The sequence below is a fragment of the Protopterus annectens genome, chromosome 3.part0 (assembly GCF_019279795.1).
Source record: "Protopterus annectens isolate FY-2018-M chromosome 3.part0, PAN1.0, whole genome shotgun sequence".
NCBI classification, from domain to species: domain Eukaryota; kingdom Metazoa; phylum Chordata; order Ceratodontiformes; family Protopteridae; genus Protopterus; species Protopterus annectens.
The window spans coordinates 1,184,127,158-1,184,147,463 of NC_056731.1; the positions used below are offsets into that span (position 1 = coordinate 1,184,127,158).

Consider the following 20,306-nt stretch of genomic DNA (forward strand, 5'->3'; position numbering starts at 1 on the left):
GAATTGTTTGTTCAGTGACTGTAAATTAGAGATGGTAGAAAATATTTTGCCTTACAGCAAAATTGCCATTTTCCCTCGTACTTGTAAATTCATCTCTCAGTCCACATACAAAGCTTTTGTTTTCAGGTTAAGCTACAAGAACTCAAATGAAATTCCAAACTTGCTTAAGTCAGTACTCACAGAGCACTTCCTCAAAACCCTGGCTGCACATGAGAGCACTTCACCCTGAGTGATTCCCCTGTCCAATAATGTTTCTGAACACCTTTATCTCGATACACAGATTTCTAATCATGGCTTGTGCATTACAAACCATAATGTGCACTTAAAACGTGTACTGGAAAGAACCACAGAAGCATCAGAAAATCATTTTTTCCAGTAAGACCCCATATTACAATTGCCCCAACTATTCAGTAATCTGGATTACTGTTTGCTACACACATGTAATTTTTCAAGGCTTTATTTAACACAGCAAGCACCGACGCCAGGGCCGTTGATTTCAGATTCAAGTTGAGCCAAAGAACAACTTTAAATCAAAAGGCATTTGCTTGAAAAAAATCTTTAAAAACAGCTTTTGGGAGTCAACAAGTCTTTTATCAAGATACCCTGACACACACACCACAACTTTTATATACCTAATCTCAGGCCATATAACAGTGGGGAAATGTGCAACCTCAAAGATCGATGAAAAGTTTTTTTGGACATTATACTTCAAATGAACAGATTTGATCTAGCATGGTTCTGTAACTTATCTTCCTACTTTCAAGGTAATTGTGAGGTAGCACACATTAGCACATGAGCCTAAAAGACCTTGTAAAATGTATCCTGCACTCAGTGTAAACTGTTAGGAAAACCAGATTCCTTTCTGTCCTCATTGAAAGCACCAAAAAGGTTGCTTCAGTTTGCCTTTTAAATAAACCCAAGATGCTAATGGCTACTTCTCTGGGAGTACCATGATGCTATAATCCCATTCAAATCCTGTTTTGCTGCCAGATTATATGGTAGTTCTCAGGTACATCAGCTCCATCCTAAAGTCTTGCCCCATCCTGAAATTTCCATCTCCAGCTAAGCTTCAGCCTCTCCAGAATCTTTTGCAGTCTTCCTCTGCCACACATTTGCCCAGGAATCAAATTGTTATACCTTCATTTTGATCACTGCTATTGGCTGAAAATAGACTTGTGCCACTAGCATCAACACAGGGCTGCAGAAATTTGATCAGATGTGTTGTCCTCTATTATAGTGTGACTGATTTCTCTTCCTTCTCCGTTTCCCTGGTAATATAGATCGCACTGAAAGTCACTATTTTACAGAGATTTTACTCAGAGTTGTTCTTTGGCAGAGAGAGATGTGCTGCTATGTTCTCCAGCAGCCATCAGGCACGTGATGCAACTTCTTGTAGATCAGTGAGAATTGTGCGAGTTGGTCTTAACCACCTTAACATATACCTCTATGCTTCAGCTAATTGCTTGGCTTCTGAATGTAGAACCATTTCTAGGTTTGGAATTTTAGACAGAAATAGATTCCTACAGGTCCACTTATTAGTATTAAAAGTAATAAGTGTTGGCCAATAATAATTGTAAAAAAATGGTCAGAAAGGGGAGTGATCTATTTGTAAGGTTTAAGGTACTAGAACGCATATAACTGCTGCTATTAAATCTTAGTATAGGCTTAGTTTTTTTTTTTTTTAATAATGTATGTTCCAATAAATAGGTCTACCTTTAGGTGTAGCATCAGGAAATCTTGGAGGAGCAAGTTTAATTTTGTGGGCAGAAGTCATATATGGCTGTGCAATAAGCCGTAGCAGTTAAGGGGTATGATTCCACTAAATGTTTCCCTTTCTGAGCCAGTGATAATGGCTTCGGCTCTTTCTCTAGCCCTATATCCACTATTCTTAACTATTTCATCTCTGTGTTGCTCTCGTCTCCAGAATTCGTTAGTTAAATTTTATGTTTGTAACTTTGTCCTTCTTAGACAAAATCATTATAAACCTTTATAAGGGAAATCATTTTCTTTTAATTTGTCCCCATACAAAGGCTTTTCCTGCAATGAGATTATTTTTTTTAATGCAAGGTCTCACCATTTTTATGGTTTGTTCCTCTCTCATCCTTCTGGTGGTCATATGTCACTGAGATTCATCACTGAACATCATGCTTAATATGTGAAGAATCCTCTTTTAGTCTTAAGTAATGGCACAGTATTCCTACACACTAACTTGTTGTGTTTCATCTCTATCCCTTGTATTTGGTGTTTTTTTTTTTTTTACCACTGTTTGTTTTGGTTGGTTATATATTTTTTTCCTTCATCATTATGAATCAGTGTGTATAATTACTCATTTATTTATCTACAAGCTAATCACTGTCATGTTTACTTGGACACATTAGATATTAAAAAGTCTAACTTACTGTATAAGCACAACCCTTGGAAACCGCACCTGTAAACATATTCCACTTCCCTTAGCTTATAGTAGTGAGGGAAGCTGTTTAGTTATCTGGATGCACTGCTTTCTCTCACATTTAGGCAAGCAAGTGTTTGCCAGACCTTTTTTAGGTCTAGCCTGTTGCAGCTGTCTCAGTTTCTACTGCATTTGTTAAGGACTTCTTGTCTCAGGACATCTAAGACAAGAAATAATGTTTACTTTCAGTATGTCTGTTCCAGTGACTTTGCTTCTAAATAGAATGGGATTTAACTAAATGAACGTTGATCTGTTATCCTCACACACGCGCGCACACACACCACTTTATATTTTTGTTAGCACTATATTGTAAGCATGTACAGGTGATGACCTTTCTGTTTCCAGGCCATATATTATTGTTTTGCTACATAGAAACCTACCACATTTGCTGATCATCTTGGACTGCAGACATTGTGATATGAACCTATCTGCCCTGGATGAATGCATTCTTTTCAAGCCTTGCGGCTGGTCTTCATCCTTTCTTATCAACTTGCTCAATAACTCAAGAGGGTCCACTACTTTTTTGAGTAGCCTTCCATCAGTGATGGTTACAGACAGAAAGCTAGAGTGGACAATTTAACAAACCTGAAAATTATCAAAGGTCTACCCTCTGGAAGAAGTATTCAAATGCAGTTCATGAAGACATAAGGAGGTCTGGAATTGTATAGATTTTAGCATAGCAAAACTGTTTCATCCCTTCTTTTTTCGCATTTCTGTTGCTATTGTTACTACTATTAATTCTATTTTTTAGTATATGGAGTTATATGATTATGATAGAAAATTGGTGAAAAAGTCAAACATTTAACAACGCTTAGAAGTGCTTAACAAAAGATCCGGTCTTACACAACAGACTTAACTGACGCTGCCAACCACCAAGGTATAGTGGTAGCAGGTAAAACAGCTGTTACAAGCTGTTAAAACTTCCCAGATAGTGTAGCAGAACGAAGTAGCTAACAGATTCTAAAGTTGCTAGTTCTACAGAATGGCACTTTTTCTGTCTACTTGTCTTTAACTGCATTGTGTTTTTACTCATTTTATAGAGGGTAAAATGCTTTAAAACACTTTGTGCACTGAGCAGATGAATTTACTTTTACTACAGTGAATTATCAGGTCTTTGATCATAATTCTCTATTATGTGTTCTCAGCTTGGTTGCCAAGGTTCACCTTGAGAGCTTCATTCATGAGGTGAATTTCTTATCATCCATGTTGAGAACACACAAGCTTTTATTGGAGACCCAATCATAATTATTTATAACTTTTAGTGTTGCTGCTTATTGGAAACTCTTCTACCTCAGTAAAAGTGTGTAAGGGTTCCAAGACAGAATTCTTCTTCTTCTTTTGGCTTTTCCCGGTTAGGGGTCGCCACAGCGGATCATCTCCAAGACAGAATACTAGGTGCAAATTAAAATGTCATAGCATGAAGTGAACAGGGGTACTATTTCAGTACTGGTTATTTTTTTAAATGTGACAGTGGTAGACCCTTGGTATACCAGACATAAGAGCAGAGTTATAATTGAGAGGTGAATAATATATCTCAAATTGATGACTGTTTTTCATACAATATCAGGATTATAATATTTTTAAATAGTTCATTGAGATTTGAAAGCCAAAAAAAAAGACTGACCTGACTGACCTACTGCTTTTTATAGGATTTTAATGTTACTTTTAGTCCATTTGTAGAAACAGTCTTAGTCCTGTATTAATTTTGATTTTTTTTTTGCATACAAATAACAGAGGTACAAAAACACAACCACCTATATATGTGTGTAAATTTTACTTGTGTTTTTCAGTTAAGAGTTCTACTTCCCCAACTAAATCTGAAAAAGAACCATCAGATATGAGAGATTTGGCATCCCCAGCCACCCTCTGTGACGAAGACAAGATATCATCAGAGGTACAGCTTACAATCAACAGTTCTGTTCGTTTACCACATATTATGCCCCTTTCATTGACTTTAAATTATTTTTTTTGCACTTATTTTAAAGAATGCACCTCAGAATGACTTGGCAGATATTTTAAGTATCACTGCAAGCCCTCTTCAAGCTACCACTCTGGTAGAGGATGTCACAGGTATGTAATTTCTGATGGAGACCTATGTAATTCGAAATGCATTTGATGCTCATGTTTCACCTTGTAAAACAAATGTATATAATCCTTTGAGGCAGCTGTATATTATATAGCAATGTTGAAGCATTTAAGAACTCTACTGTACAAAAGTATACCCTGTATAGACAGCAAACCAAGCATAATTTGTTGCTGGTAGCTCAAGTGGCTATAAAGCTCAAGTGGCTATGAAAGAGCTCATAGCACTTATGCAAAAAAGAGAAGTGTTTGATTTATTTACACTTCTTTACATTATTTACACATTCATACTCATAATGTATGTTTCCATTTGTTTTTTCTTAACACAATCTACACAAAAAATGTTCATTTTTATCATTAAATTACAAAAGAAATCTGATGTTTTGTCAACATTGGGTATTCTTTAAAATGCCTTTATCCATTGAAATGCCTTCTTCCACGGGTAATTTTTTTTAATTTCACCTAATTCATCATCTCTCTTTATTGTACAATGACCCTTTCCATCATCTTTTCCATCATTTCATAACTTCTAGATTGTTGTAATTAATATTCTGTCCCATTTTTCAGTTTCTCATTTTATATATAATGCTATATCTATTGTTATATTTGTAAGTCTTTGCCATGTATACTCCTTTTTAAAACTTCTCTAAAACTGTTAATTGTTTTACATTCTAAAAAAAGTGTTTTGTTTCTTCCTTATTATACCCATCACATTTTCTTTCTTCCTATAGCTTATAGTTCACATTGCTTTTAACTGGCACCTTATTTAGTGAAATTCTCCACATAAAATCCCCAACCGTCATAAAACTTCTCAGACCTTTTCCTTGTTTCCTCTATAATATTTTTACATCTTTTAATTCTTTCCACTGATATACCACTTGGTATTCTCCGTAATACTGATATGTTGTACTTTTATCAACCTCATTCATGCTCACCTTACTTACTTTTATTTCTTTTCATTCATGTAATGTTGGAGTAAATGACAATTATCAAGAAAACAAAATCATAAAAAAAGTATCATAAATGAAAAATATGTATATTTTTATTAATGTATGTGCATCTCTCTTAAATGATAATTTAATATAGGCGTTTAAAAAATAATTTAATATTTTATGCTGATCACTACCTGGAATGCATATAACAGTTTTTCCACTGCAGGTCACCTAAAGTAAGTGATAATATCTACCAAGGTGTATGGAGTCCAGCAGCACTAGACAAATCAGAGGTGTTCTGAAGTATCCAATGACAAAGGAAGACTCGTTGCCACATCTGAATGATGTTGGATTCATTTTGTATTTGTTTTATTCTTGGTGAGTGGGTGAGACCTGATGACCAACACGTATCTCTCAACCTCCTACCCTCTTGAATTAGTGACAAGGCCAATAAAAACAGTGACAAATACCTCACAACAGGGATTCCTTTTTTTAAATACTGGTACTATTGACTTAGAATGTTGACAAAGTAAGAGATCATAAATTAACATGATGCAAGAGGGCTGCACTTGTGATGCTTGTCATTTTGTCACCATGGTCCGCAATCCTTCCCAAAACAACAACTATATCAATTAGTTAGGACAGAGCAAAACTTTCAGCCCAGATCAAGGAAGGTTTGAGAATTATTGGCCCATGGCCTAATTTTGTGTGAGACGCAAAGTTGTTTGGTGCTTTAGCTGACGCAGACATCTAATTATTAAATATGTTACTGACTGTCTCATGGTGGAAGACCTGGAAATAGTGACACTACTGGAGAATGAAGTCAGCAACAGCAGACCAACACCAGGCACTGCCTTGGACTGTGAAACTGTGTTACGGAATGTCTGAGCAAGTGGAAACAGAGCCTTTAATGCTCTATGTAGTGTTCATTTAGTGATACTGGTGAGAAACAAAGACCAAGATGACACCATCAAGTCATTATGGGCTGACATGGTGAGATCTAAATATTCATCTGTAACTAATGGCAATACTCATAATGAAAGAAGAGAAAGTCAGTGGTTATTTTGGGTACCACACAGGTATGTATTACAAATAAGATATATTGATGTCTTACAGTCAATATTTAAAAAAATGTGTCATTAAGGCGCTAATGAAGAAAATCATTGTCTTTATGCCATGGGATAGTTTTCCACTTTTTCTTGTATAAGCTTCAGAATTAAAGTAAACTTATTGTCATACAGATCCACACAGAGGAGAAAGTGTGTATCACTGCACAAAATTTCGATACTCAGGCGCATGCCATAAAAATGACAGTTTATAGAATGAAGATAGATTAAATTAATAAAAAATTAAATAGTAAAAATAAAAATCAAAATAAGATACTAAAAATGAAGTAAAAATTGTATTTATTTATTTATTTTACAGCAGAAACAAATACAACAGGAACAGGCAGTAGAAATATAAGGATATATAAACAAAACAGTACTATAAATAAATAAAAAGAGGCATGCATGTGAAACTTACCCACCTCCAATATATACCACAAACTTACAGTTTTCATAATACAAGTAGAGACATATAAAGTGAGCTATGCAGAGAGTTATGTAAATAACAATGACATATTGCACATGAATAATGTTTTACCCATTTAGCACGTTAGGCTAGGGGTTTGTTCAGCAGTATGATAGTGTGAGAAGAATCTGTTACGGAATCTGGATGTCCTGCATCTAATGCTTCTGTAGAGCTCCCTTGTTGGCAGGACTTTGAACAGTCCATAAGCCAGATAGTGTATGTCCCTCAGTAGTTTTCACACTCTGCCATAGCATCTGTTTGAATGTATATCCTGTAGGGATTGAAGGGTGGAGCCAAAGATTTTCATGGTGTGTTTAATGGTCTTATCCAGTGCCTGCTGATATGTTTGAGAGCAATTTCCATAGTAGAGAATGATGATGTTTGTCAGTATGCTTTGAATATGGCTCTGGAGAAGGAAAGTAGGACCTCTGGGGGGAGATTTGCTGTACGAAGCCTGCTAAGGAAGGGCAGATGTTGGTCTCTCTTTATAAGGTAGGAACTGTTTGTGGCCCAACTTAGGTCTTGTGGGATATGTGCCCCTAGGAATTTGGTGCTATTTACTCTCCACTGTGGCACCATTGATGATAATAGGGGTGTGTGGCTTATTCACCATCCTAAAATCAGTGATTTCCTTGGTTTTCCCAACATTAATACTAAGTTCTTGTCAGTTCATCAATAAATGAGTTGGTTCACCTCTTCCCTGTAGGCCCTCTAATCTTCCCTCTTGATAAGGCTGATTACTGTGTCATCTGCAAATTTGATTCTGTTTGACTGATGCGTAGCTGTGCAGTCATGTGTTAGAACTGTGAAAAGAAGTGGACTTGAGTACTCAACCTTGTGGGGACCCCAGTGTTTAGAGCGATGCTGTTTGAGTGATATTTTCCTGCTCTGTTTGTGGCCTTTCAATCAGGAAGCTGAGGATCCATTTGCATATTTTGTTTTCTATGCTTAGATTACTCAGTTTAGGAGCAGTTGTGGAATTACCGTATTGAAAACAGAGTCTGTGAACCGCATGCATATGTAACGGTCCTTATTTTCCAGGTGGTCCAAGCTGTGATGAAGTGTTAAGGCTATGGCATCTGCAGCAGAACAATTTGGCTTATATGTGAATTGTAAAGGATTGAATGTAGCAGAATTACTGGATTATTGAAAAGATTCTGAGTGAAACCGAGAAGAGAGTTGTGTGACTAATTTTCGTAGTTGTCATAATTTACCCATTATTGAAAAAAGTAATATTATAGTTATTGAATAAAGGGGTGGTTAATTTAATGATTTATTTAAACCTGAGATATGCTGTCAAATTCTGAAGTATTAATGAATGAATGAATTTGTAATTTGGGAGCATGGATGGAATACTGCTGCTACACTTTGGATGAAGCATCCAAAAACTACAATTCACCTGGCCTGCATACCGGTAAGTGTGTTCTACCTGCCATTTTGTGTATGTTGGCCAACTATATTTATTCATTGGATTTATTTACGATGATGTGAACATTCGATAATGCAGAGTTTCAGAATTCAGTGTTCTATGGAATGCTGTTAGATGGCCATTTCTTTCTATTGCTGAACATAGACCCAAGTAATCTCTCATTTTTAATAGACTCAGAGATATTTACTGGCTTTCTGCAGTAGCTGAGATTAATTTTCTCAGATAACAGTCTAGGTAATGGACTTTGCCTAATTTTTCTAAACCAGGTTTACACTGCTAAAAGCTCATTTGATCAATTAATAAATCAGCATTATTAAGCAGTCATCTGCAACATCTTGTACAAATCCATCAAGTTCTTAAATTTCTGGCGAGTGGGGAAAATATGGCATTTAATGTATCCTTAGCTAATGTACTAGGACCTAGTCAATACTTTACATATCTTGATCCTAGCCTTATAGTGGCACTTAAACACAATACAGGCAAAGGGAACCCATAAATCTCTTTATTTGCCCATATTGTTGCAGAGACCTTAAGGCAGCTGTCCCTATGTTTTTCTGTTCCTTTTCCAAATGTCTCAATATTTTAGCCTGTTTTCCTATCTCTTCAACTCATTCCACTTGCCTGTCATCCTCTCCATGAAGGAATACATCTTTATCTCTTGTTAAACTTAGCTTCTTTAATTGGTTATTAATGCCCCTTTCAGTCCATACTACCCAGTTATACTGTCACTCATCCTGTTTTTAATGTCTTTTTACCAATATGATGATCTTTCTCTCCCTGAAAGATGCTATGCTCCTTAAACTTCAATTCATCACATCAGTTTAGTTGGCTTACATTCAGGCAGTGTCACATCTCTGTTTTTGTCTTCTGTAGAGCTCAAAGCAAATTTCTATTTGCTGTTTTAACAAATGTTTGAAAGTGGAAAATGCATTGACATTCATAGTTGCTGATCCTTCTTTCAAAAATGCCTAACAGACACTTCTGCAACACTTTAAATGGTTCTGTTAGTCTCCGCTAGTAAGTTACCTCTTAAAGGACAAATGTTGGCCCTCTAGCAGGACATAGTCATTTTCACTTCTCCAAATCATGGTTTCCTGGATATCTGTCTTGAAATTGTACCTTCCTGTCACAATGTGGCCAGTAGTTCGTTATCTGTAATAATTCCAGATTCTTCTGTTATGGAATTTTGTGTCTATTCCACTTAATGCACATTTCACCCTTGGGTTATCACTTCCTGTGTTGTCAGCTTGTATTTAGAAGTGTAGGTTACCACTTCTCAAATTTTCTGTTCTCTTTGCTAGTCTTACAAGTCTTACTCATCAGGTGCTATTCTGCCATCATTGGTATCAGCAGAGAGACTGATTCACTTCTTGACCTGTGTGATATCGGAGATGAACATATTAAATAGGATTGAACTGAAAGATTGTCTCTCTAAATATACCCCTTTTCACCATTTCCACCAACTGAAACTTCATCCTGTAAAATATGACACATATATTTATATTATACACCCCATGCACAATAAACTGAATGTCATGTGAAGCACTTTCTTTTAGAGAATTCTCTGTGATTAAAAGATTCATAAAGGCTGGTCACACATCCTTAGTGACTCCATATTGTTTGTCCATTATCCAGACAGAGCATGGTGCCACAAGTGCAGAAACATGTTTTAAGCACTAGAGAACTACACCTGGAAAAGTGAAGAAATACATTTACTTTCAGGATTTTGAAAGTACACAACTGTAATTGTCAGGGGAAAATGTGCTAGCCATAAATTTGCTACCACAAACAGCAGAAACTATGAACAACAAAGCCTTACTAGTGTAATCTGCAAAGCCGTGGAGCACATCTTTTCTGTCTTCTCAAACACTGATATCAAAAACCTAATAATATTGTACCATAATCATTTTTTTCAATGGTAGGTCTTACCTACTAAGCTGAGTAAAGTTGTTCAAAAAGGACACAGAGGTGGTGAATAGTAGTCAATACAGCATATTTGGACCTGGTATAAGTATTTGGGCACCACCCACCATGCTGGTGGTATTAAGATGCTAAATGACGTTAATATAGACCTTTGGTGGTAAGTGAATAGCCAGCTGGCTAAAAGGCAGAAGCCACATAGTTAAGGTGGTAGTTGTCACCTCAGATATCAAAGAAGGCAATGTCATACAATAGTACTCAGTTCTGGGACCCCTCTTTTTTGACATTTACTTGTGTGACTTCTGAGATGAAAACTCAGAACTTCAGCTTAACTATGTTAATCAATGTAAAGTGGGTCTTGTTCACTTATCCCTTTTCACAGAAGCACTTTAGCAAGCAATAAGCCTTACAAAAACAGTAGTGTACAAAAAGGGCTAAACTTAAATGGAAGAAGTGCAGTACTGTTACTCCATTTCTCTCTTTACATTTACTTTACAGCTGGTACCTCACTCTAAAATGAATGTAGTCAGGAATCTGTGCAACTTTTGTCAACTTCATCTCCTTTCACCACAATGTACAATTAGTTGTCAGAAAACCATTCTGCCTAGCTCATTTGATATCTTAATGCATCTCATTCAAGTCAAAAGATGTCATCACTACTCTGTGGTCAGCTTTAGTCAAACGTCATTACTCCAGCAGCTAAACAACTCCCTCATCACAAAAACATAAAACAATTGTCTCACTCCTGAGTGTAATGCACTCATCAGGATAAGAAACAAGATCTTATCCTTGTGGAAAAGCTCCCACCAATTTATACATCAAGCATGATGCATACAACTTCATAACACAGCAAAAAAAAAAAGCATAAAAAAACTATGACCATCAAAGTATAACAAAGATCAAAGATGTCTAGTCCAAAGAAGTTTTGGAGGTGGGTAAATCTCATCACAGGCTTATTTTCCAACCTTCTTGCTCTTTGTCCCACTATGCAAATGGATTTTATTTGAAATTAAGGATATAATATCTGTGGTTATCATATAACAAGACACGCTGTGTGAATACCAAGTACTTACCTTATTGTTTAAATCACAGTTTTCAAAATACCCCCTTCCCCTGTCAGTTTTGCCCTGTACAGTATTCAAACATGTGCTTTACATGCATTAACCATTGCGAACTTTCCTAACATCAAAATTTAATTGGATATTTGACATTAAATGTCATCAGTGCAGAGAAATAAAAACATTGAAATATATTCATAATAATTTAATTTCATCACCAATGACCTCTTACCATAACCAATAGCTAAATCTGAGAAACTTTCTCGAAAAGACATTGCGCTAGTTATCTGATCAACTTTTCCAAAACTTAAAAACTGTGGCCAGTAGTATAGAAATAATGGACCAAATACAGAGTCCCTGTATATTTAATCTTGGGATAACCAATTAGTGGAATTCATAAAAGCCAAAGATGTATATCATGTCTAGATGACAGTATATATCTGATAGCCCAACAAGGTTTTCCAGAAACCCAGTCCTATAATAGTTTGAAACTATTGCAGTCCCCACAGCATATGTACATATTTCACCTTGCCTACTGTACATCTCCACTGAGGCTACCTTTTCACCCATATTTATAACCTTATCCCTGCCAGTGGTAAAATGCCAACAGTGTAATTATTTAATATACAACAATTGTATTAACATCAGAACTTTATTATTAATATAGCAAGTGATTATATAGCTCTACTGATTTCTGGGAGGTGACAGTGTAGCAGCTGGTTCCATTTTTGATGAATTTGCTTTCATGGATTCTCCTTCCTTTGTAGCACCATTGTATAAAGTTTTAATATTGGGTTCCTTTCTTCAGGACCTGAGTCACATATTCCCTTCAACATATCAACCCAATGACCTCTTACCATAAGTTTTTTGTTTTTGCCAGCCAGGGATACTCCAGAATTTCATCCATTGATTCTCTAGGTTTGTTAACCATGTTACACAGTTATCAGCAAACCGTGGTGCCTGTACCTTATTTTGATTTACTGTGCCTATACCTGTTTTATTAAACTTAAGCTGCAGTACCACATCAAGGGGCATTGACACAGAAGTATGAACAAGTGGGGAGAAAGGGGGGCATCCCTGCCTGGTGCCTTTGAATCTTAGGATTGGATGGGAAAAAGTCATTCATCTCAATCCTTGACATGGGGAAAGAATATCATACCTTACACCTCATAATAAATGCCGTTGGAAACCCATGGGCTTCCAAAATGTTCCATAAATCCTCAATCTACTGAATCAAAGGCTTTTTGAAATCTGCTGCTCATGTAGTAGCCTGAGAGTTTTCAGTATAAGCTTTATTATGTATATTCATCCAAAGTCTGATTAGGTGTGGGCAACCTCTTCTGCTTTTTAACAACCCCATAGCTTTATCTTTTCTATTCTATTGCTCAAGATCTTGGCATAGATCCTCGTATCCACATTCAATAAAGAAATTGGCCAATAATTGATAGGATTCAAATATCTTGGGGAATAACAAGACTCTTGCGTCATGGTTTTTGGGTTCATATAACTCTAGTCTTACTCTACCTCAAACATATTTAATATTTTTTTTTCAATAAACATCTTTATTAAATTGTCACATATGACACAGGCAATCTTACACTTTTATAAATGAAAAACAAACAAAATGACTCCACTTTAGTTGGAAACATTATACATCACAGACACCATTGAAACAACTGTAGTTGCAAACATTATACATCACTTATAATCTATCCAGTCATTGTCAGTTAAGCATTATATGGCTCTTTCAAATCCTGCCTCTTATACCTCGTTCCTTCTCTGCATATATTGTTCCCACAATTCCCATTTTTCCTATGTAGTTTGCTCCTTCCCTTTTCTAAAGATCCCAATTCTAGTTGTTTTATCTCTGTTACTATATTCAGTACTTGTAGTAAAGTTGGTTTAGACTTTGATTTCCATTTTCTAGTAATTGCTTTTTTGGCAGCCACCATAATTAGACTTAGCAAGGCTTCACTATGTCTAGGCAATTCTGATTCTGCATCATAGCTCAAAAAATCATCTACCCAGTCAATCCAATCCACTCACCCAGCATGTACAATAGAGCAGTCTGCAGGAATCCCTAAAGTCTGCCAGCTCATTACAATGACAGAAAATATGTACCCATTCACCTCTTTCTTGCCTGTCATACCTGCAGCATTTGCTGTCCACCTGAGGAAAAACTCTTTGTGGAGTCTACTTGGGGTATCTATGCAAACACTTCCAGGCAAAGATCCTAAATCTTCTAGACTTTGTTGCATATTTGGGAGATATACATTGTTTGTGAATTGCTTATCCAGTCCCTCTTCCCAATCCTTTCTAAGCTCCTCTGATTGATTCTTATAATTGCTATGCAGTATTTTATATGCTTTACTAATTATGCCTTTTTTAATGGCAGCTTCTGTTCTAGCTTCTATTAAAAACTCTACCAGTGCTGGTCTTTCATTTAGGACCCCCCCCCCCTATTTCCTTCTGTTCCCTATACACTGATATCAATCCTTGATAGGGCCGGCAGTCTCTAACTGCAGTCCAAATTAATTCTTGGCCCCTTCCCATTCTATTTCCTTTCTCTTTCCAGTTATTTGGTCACAATACCTTTGTTCCTTTGCCAGTTTTCTCAAATTCCAGCCCCCCCCTCTTGCCTGTTATCTGTAACCTAACCACACTCATCCATATCGGCAGAATTTCTTTTCTTCATTCTCGTGCTCATTTAGTTCTTAGAATACTCCCTGCTATTTTATGAATATAATACTCTGCATGATTTTTGTTGTTCTTAAGAGTTTGCATCCAAAATCCCAAGCTCTCCTTACTTGAGCTTCCTCCCTGTATCATCATCATTCCTTTCAACTTTGAATTATAGTTTTCTGCTTGTGCTGTGTACAACAGCCTTAACTGTGTTGCTCTAAAATACCCCCCTAAATTAAGTAATCTTAGTCTGCCTTATTCCATTGGAAGAATAATTTTATCCCACTTGACCTTTGCTGTCTTCCCTTCCCAGATAAAATCCTTCAACTCTTTTTTAATTGCTATCCATAACTTATCATCTGGTTGATAAAAATATGCCTGACCTGCATGCAAGACCAAAGGGACTAAAAACATTTTAATTGCTTGTATCTTCGTATCCATATCCATATAACAAAGATTCCAGTTTCTCAATTTTTGTATTATCTTCTGTTTAGTCTCTTCCCACATATTATTAGCTGCCACAACAGTCTCATTTCTAATCCATACTCCTAAATACTTCATTTTATTATAGCCCCATAAATCTGGAAATTGTTGGACCAATTTATGTGTGGGTACATAATTTACCATTATTGCCTTTAACGTCATTAATTTTGAGTCCAGAGAATATTTGTGACTGTCTTAAAATGTTCCACAATACTGTAATGTCTGGTTTTGTCATGTATGAAATAATATCTGCAAATAGAGCCAGCTTTTCCTGACTGCTATAATAATTATATCCTTGAATTTCCGAGTCCCTTATTTTCTTTGTCAGTGGTTCTAAATATAATGCAAACAAGGGGAAAAGCAGACAATCCTGCTTGGTTCCTCTGCTCAAGCCAAAGTCATCAGAGAGGACCCTACCCACTTTAATTTTATACTCCTAATCAACCTTATAATTGTATCAGGGAAAGCAAGTGCGTCCATTACCCTGGTCATGAAGTCCCAGTCTACTCTGTCAAATGTTCTTGCACTCTGCTTCCCTCTGGATCCTCAAATGTTCTGTTAATATTGTCAAATGTTTTGCCATTCTTTTAGCCATTATAGACATATAAACACTTGATAATCATGGTTTAGTATTGAAATGGGTCTGTATGAAGCTAGATCCAAAGTATCTTTACCCTCTTTAGGTACTACTGTTACCACCGCCTTCTTCCAGGATGCTGAAACAAAACCTTCCAGATCTTTATCAGTTTTTTCCTTCCTAGCTTCCAAACTTCCACAGGAATACCATCTATTCTTGGGAACTTTCCTGTAGATTGATTATACATAGCCATTTCTATCTCATCTCTTTCTATCCTAATTGTTAGTAAATGAGCCTCATCTGCCTCTAACCTTGACATAATTAATTCTTCCATAAACATTTCCATTTGTACCTTTTTTTGATTTCCATATTTCTCGGTATTATACAAACTTTCATAAAATTTCCAAAATATTTCTAATACTTCTACAGGATCTCGTTATCCTCCTTGTTATAGGTGCCCTAGGTTTGGGGACTTTCTGTTGCCTGAGTTGTTGTGCTAAAAGTTTTTATGCTCTAGAGATATCATCAAAAAACAGTTGCTTAACAGCAGTCTTTCTAAACTCGTGCATATTATCGAGGTAATCCCTTATTTTCTGTTTAGCATTCTGCTGCTGTTCCTTTTCTTGTTCTGAGAGATTCCCCTATTTTGCAATACTTCAACATTTGTCAGTCCTTGTAAATAATTCTTGTTATTCTTAACTGTCTCCATTTCCTTCGTTTCCACCTCATTTTAAACTCCACTTTCATTTTATCCCACTGCCTATACATTCAGAAGAATAATCTATCTTCGCTAGTAGCTCCTCAGTTAATTCTAAAACTCATTCCTTACAATAGGTGGGAAAGCACCATTGTCTCATTTTTATTTCATTACCTTACATTTTTATTTTAGTTTATTGACACATGATCTGGAATCGTTATTGGGTGCATTTCAAGACTTTCAGTTAAATGCATATGTTCTGTGAGATATAAAATCTGTCTAGCTTAGTCCAGTTTTTTGTATCTCTGTGAATAATAAGTAAATTCACTCAGAACTTCTAGTACTGAATTCACATCTTCCATGCCAAACACTTTCATAAATTTCTTCAAAAATCTACCCTTCTTTTTTATATTTCCCTTCTAGGCTCCACAAATGCATCTTTACTATTGCAAACCAAATTCCAATCTCCACTTATTTTATATTTCTTGATGAAAGATAATTTCTCCCAGAATTTTCTTAAGCTCCATTATAGCAGTTTTAGGTAGAATGTAAATGTATGCTAATGTGATCCTCCTCCCTAGCCAGTAGCCCTTTAGTGCTATGTACCTACCATTATTATTTTTTTCCTCTTCTATCACTTTTGGAGCTCCTCTTACAATTAATATAAAGTACTCCTCTTTTCCTTTCCCCCAAATATTCTGCTGAATAACCATCCTGAAAACCTTTCTTTATCAAATGCATATCTTCATTTCTTTCCAGGTATGTCTCCTGTAGCATAGCTATTTGCACACTCCATTTTTAATATAGTTCACTACTCTTTCTTTTTAGTATCTGTGTAAGACCATTCAGATTAAAACACATTACAGAAAGCATCATTTTTATTATATAGTTATTAAAACCTTTTATGTATAACTGCTTTTTTGTTAAATGTCTAGTTTCAACTTTTATGTTGTATGCATATACAGATCAGAATATTGGTCTTTTATACAGTTGCTTTTTGTCATTATTCATATCCGCCTATGCCGCATCTTGCATAACTTTGTTTTTTGAAAGCTATCAAACAGAACAACCAACCCCCCAAAACACCCTAGTAACTTAATAATAATACACAAAACTATGTCCATCTTAAAATATTAAAGATTTTGCTTCCTAATAAGAACAAAAGTTCTAAGTCGATAGCCACACAGGCTAGAATTTAATGAAAAAAATGTTAGTCATGCTAAGACGCATGGTACAGCCTGTGCTATTAGTAAGTGCAATTTCATTCTGTCTATCATTATAGGTGTCCCAGCTGAGTAAGCACTTGAATGTATTCAGTAAACACTTTCTTCAAGCCCATTTCTCTTTATCAAATTGTCTTCTAGTGACATGAAAGCCAGACACAAAACTGCTAAGGGTACCATGTTTACCAGAAAAAAAAGCCTATAATAATCAATATTCTTTTTCATTTATCTACTTTACAATAAACTTGTTACTGGATAATGTCTAGAGTCATAATCCAGTCATTTCCCTATGCAAGCATGGGAAAAAGTACACTGATTTATCTTCTGTCATACTACCTTAACCAGTCCGTTCCCCCTCCTTTTTTTTCCCCATTGCAGTGCCTGTGTTTCTTAAAACTGAGCAAAGGAAAAGAGAGGAGAGAGAAAGAAAAAAGGCACCAGTTTATATTGGATTTATATTACGTAATCAGAGAGACACTTCTTTGAATATGTAATAATCAACACCAAAAGACCGAATTCCCAAAACCGTGAATGGCCACGTCCACAAATTTTTCCTATTGAAAAAATTCAATTGGCCGTTCCCAGGGTTTACCCTTTTTCCCCAACGTAGAGCGATTTCAGAGTTGGCATATTTAGTTTGGGGGGGTGGGGGGGGGCGAAACCCCCCACTTAAATTATATTTGAAGTGTGTGTGTTGTGTTTACGGCCCCACACATTTTTTCCCTAGGAGATAATTTGCAGATGTGGCCATTCGCGGTTTTGGGATTTTGGTCTTTTGGTGTCTATTATTATGTATTCGAAGAAGTGTTTGTTCAATTACGTAATATAGACCCATTTATATTATTATCCCCATAACTGGGAAAACTTTACTTCAAGTCTAATTGGTTTTGTATTATCTTTAAAGCTCTCACAGCTGATTGTTTTCAGAGAACATTATGTCCTCACCAATTTCTCTCTTCCTTTTTTTTTTTGTTTCCCCTCAGCCAATCTCTCTCCAAAGAATTGTCTCCAGTTTCTCATTATCAGCTTGTCTCTGTTCTGTTCTGGTCTTGTGTCACTAAGTGGAGGGTAGAGGAAGGCAGGAGGAGGGAGACAGAGTTAGTGGATGTGATAAGGACTGGATGTTCTGTTCCTGTTGTACTGATGTTCCATGAAAAGGCTTAGGAATTTTGCTTTTACACCAGCATAGGCCTTGGGCTATACCCTTAATTCTTGATGTTGTGGAAGATGTGTGGGCTGGCTACCTATACCACCTGTTCTGGATGTTGTCCTGTTTGTGTTTGTTCATATCACTTAATCCTGATGCCTGCTCCTCCTGTAAATGGATAGGTATAATAAAGTAGACAGGGTGCCTGAGAGCTTTATAAGGTCTAAGGTAAGGGACTAGAAGTAGGTTGTAGAAACTCGTAGTCAGGGACCTAAGGGTGTCAGAGCCTCTGTTGTATGGGGAAAGTTCCTACTTATAGAGGCCAGAGCTTTGGATAGATAACCACCCCTTGTCTATGTTTCTTGATCCTGCCTTATAATTGCTTTGGTGCAGTTCACATCTTGAAATATCAAAACTATCGGAAGGTGAAATTGAAGTCTTAGGCATTGGCACTCTGGCGGAAGGCATTTAAGGTAAAAATTACAATGGTGTTTACATGTCTCTGAACAGGTGGGTAAGCATGGGTTACAATGTGGTTTCTTCAGAGGGCTGCCCATTCGTCTAGGAGTGGCTGCCACTGGGTCAGTTCTTAAGACATGGATGTGGCTGAGAATTCAGAATTGTTCTGACCATGTTAAGGAGAGGATTTTGGAGAAAATGGAAGAAGTTGATTGGTTGTTTGGTTCACCTGTGAGTTTTTGCAAGTTCAGCCAAAGAATGGTAGGACAAGGCTAAGTTAGTAGGGGCTGTTAAAGATTTTTTGCAAAGTTCAGTCTCAATTTAGCTCTAGGGGGGGTATATAGGGTGGGCAGAGCCGATCAGATAATAAGTCAGGGAGTTTAGATCTAGACCTGGCGGGGGGGTGAGGGGGGAGGGGCAGGGAACCTCCTTTCGGGGACAGGCCCAATGACCTACGCAGCTGCCAGCCGGCCAGTCCTTGCAGTAAGAAGGAAGGCCAATGACCCTACCTTTTGGAGTTTGATTCCAGACACCCTTGCAAGATGGATGTGGGAGGAAAAGGGTACAAGTTTATTTTTTTGGGTTTGATTACCTTCTATCCTTTGGGTATTGGATATCCCTTACAAAAAGGTTACAAGAGATTTACATCCATACCTGCTCCTCCTTTCAAAGGCATGCAGTTACTCTCCTCCTCCTTAAAGACCAGAGGCTCACAAACAAATTTTTCCTGCTGCTCCAAATAGGAAGAATTCAGCCAATTTTGGATTTACGCACTTATCTATCTTTTATTCGCCTGTTCCTGACACCAAAGAAGCTTTTATGGGGAGACCAATACTTACACTATCTATCCTCAACTGGAATCTGGGTGATCCCAAGTTTCAAATGTTGACGTTCCAATTCCAGCTTTCTGCTCTGCTGGGCTGGGACTTCTGGATGGTGACTCTCACGGCTTAGGGAAACACAGTTCTGTTCCTATCTTGGCTAAGTTCATGGAAGTATCGTCTTCGATAAGGGACTTCTCATTATTTGTTCTTCTTAGGCTTACTGAGCTATCTACTGATTGGAGTATTCCGCGAAGGTGGCCCATCAGTAGGAAACTTTCTTCACTCTAAGGAATACAGAAATATCCTTATTCTAGTATGCCTGGCCTTCTGTGTGCTTTGAGACGAAAATCAAGTCCAGAGCTCTCATGTGATACTTAGTGCCCGTGTGCCTGGGAGTATTCTCCTTTACTTCCAAAGTCCAGTCTATTACCCTCTCAACAAATGTGCTTTCCTTTAAATCCCATGAATATCATCAGCCAGATGGTGCTGAAGTGACCCGGACAAACAGCCTTCAAGTTCTCTACATCTCCGTAATTGTCTGCTATGGTCAGGCTGACTGCCAGGGCAGTCCTTCAAGCTTATTATGTTCAAATGTATGGACACAGCACTGCCAAGATATGGACACTGTCATTCAGATAATACCTTGCATTCAAACTCAAATTGTATGGACACAGCACCTGCCAAGATATGGACACTGTCATCAAATTAACTCCCAGCATTCAAAGGAGATTTACAACTGGGCTGGCCTGCCAGACTTCTTGGACAGCCTATC

The 20,306-nt window shown here is 36.9% G+C and overlaps 1 protein-coding gene across 1 annotated transcript in view; it reads left to right on the plus strand.

Annotated features, from left to right (window-relative positions):
* LOC122797014 (synaptonemal complex protein 2-like) overlaps positions 1 to 20,306 on the plus strand; it is a 1,143,152-nt gene that overhangs the window by 755,410 nt on the left and 367,436 nt on the right. Inside the window, exons 16-17 of the mRNA XM_044065784.1 lie at positions 4,240 to 4,343; positions 4,435 to 4,519. Coding sequence (XP_043921719.1) covers positions 4,240 to 4,343; positions 4,435 to 4,519 — 189 coding nt within the window. The remainder of the gene's footprint in view (positions 1 to 4,239; positions 4,344 to 4,434; positions 4,520 to 20,306) is intronic.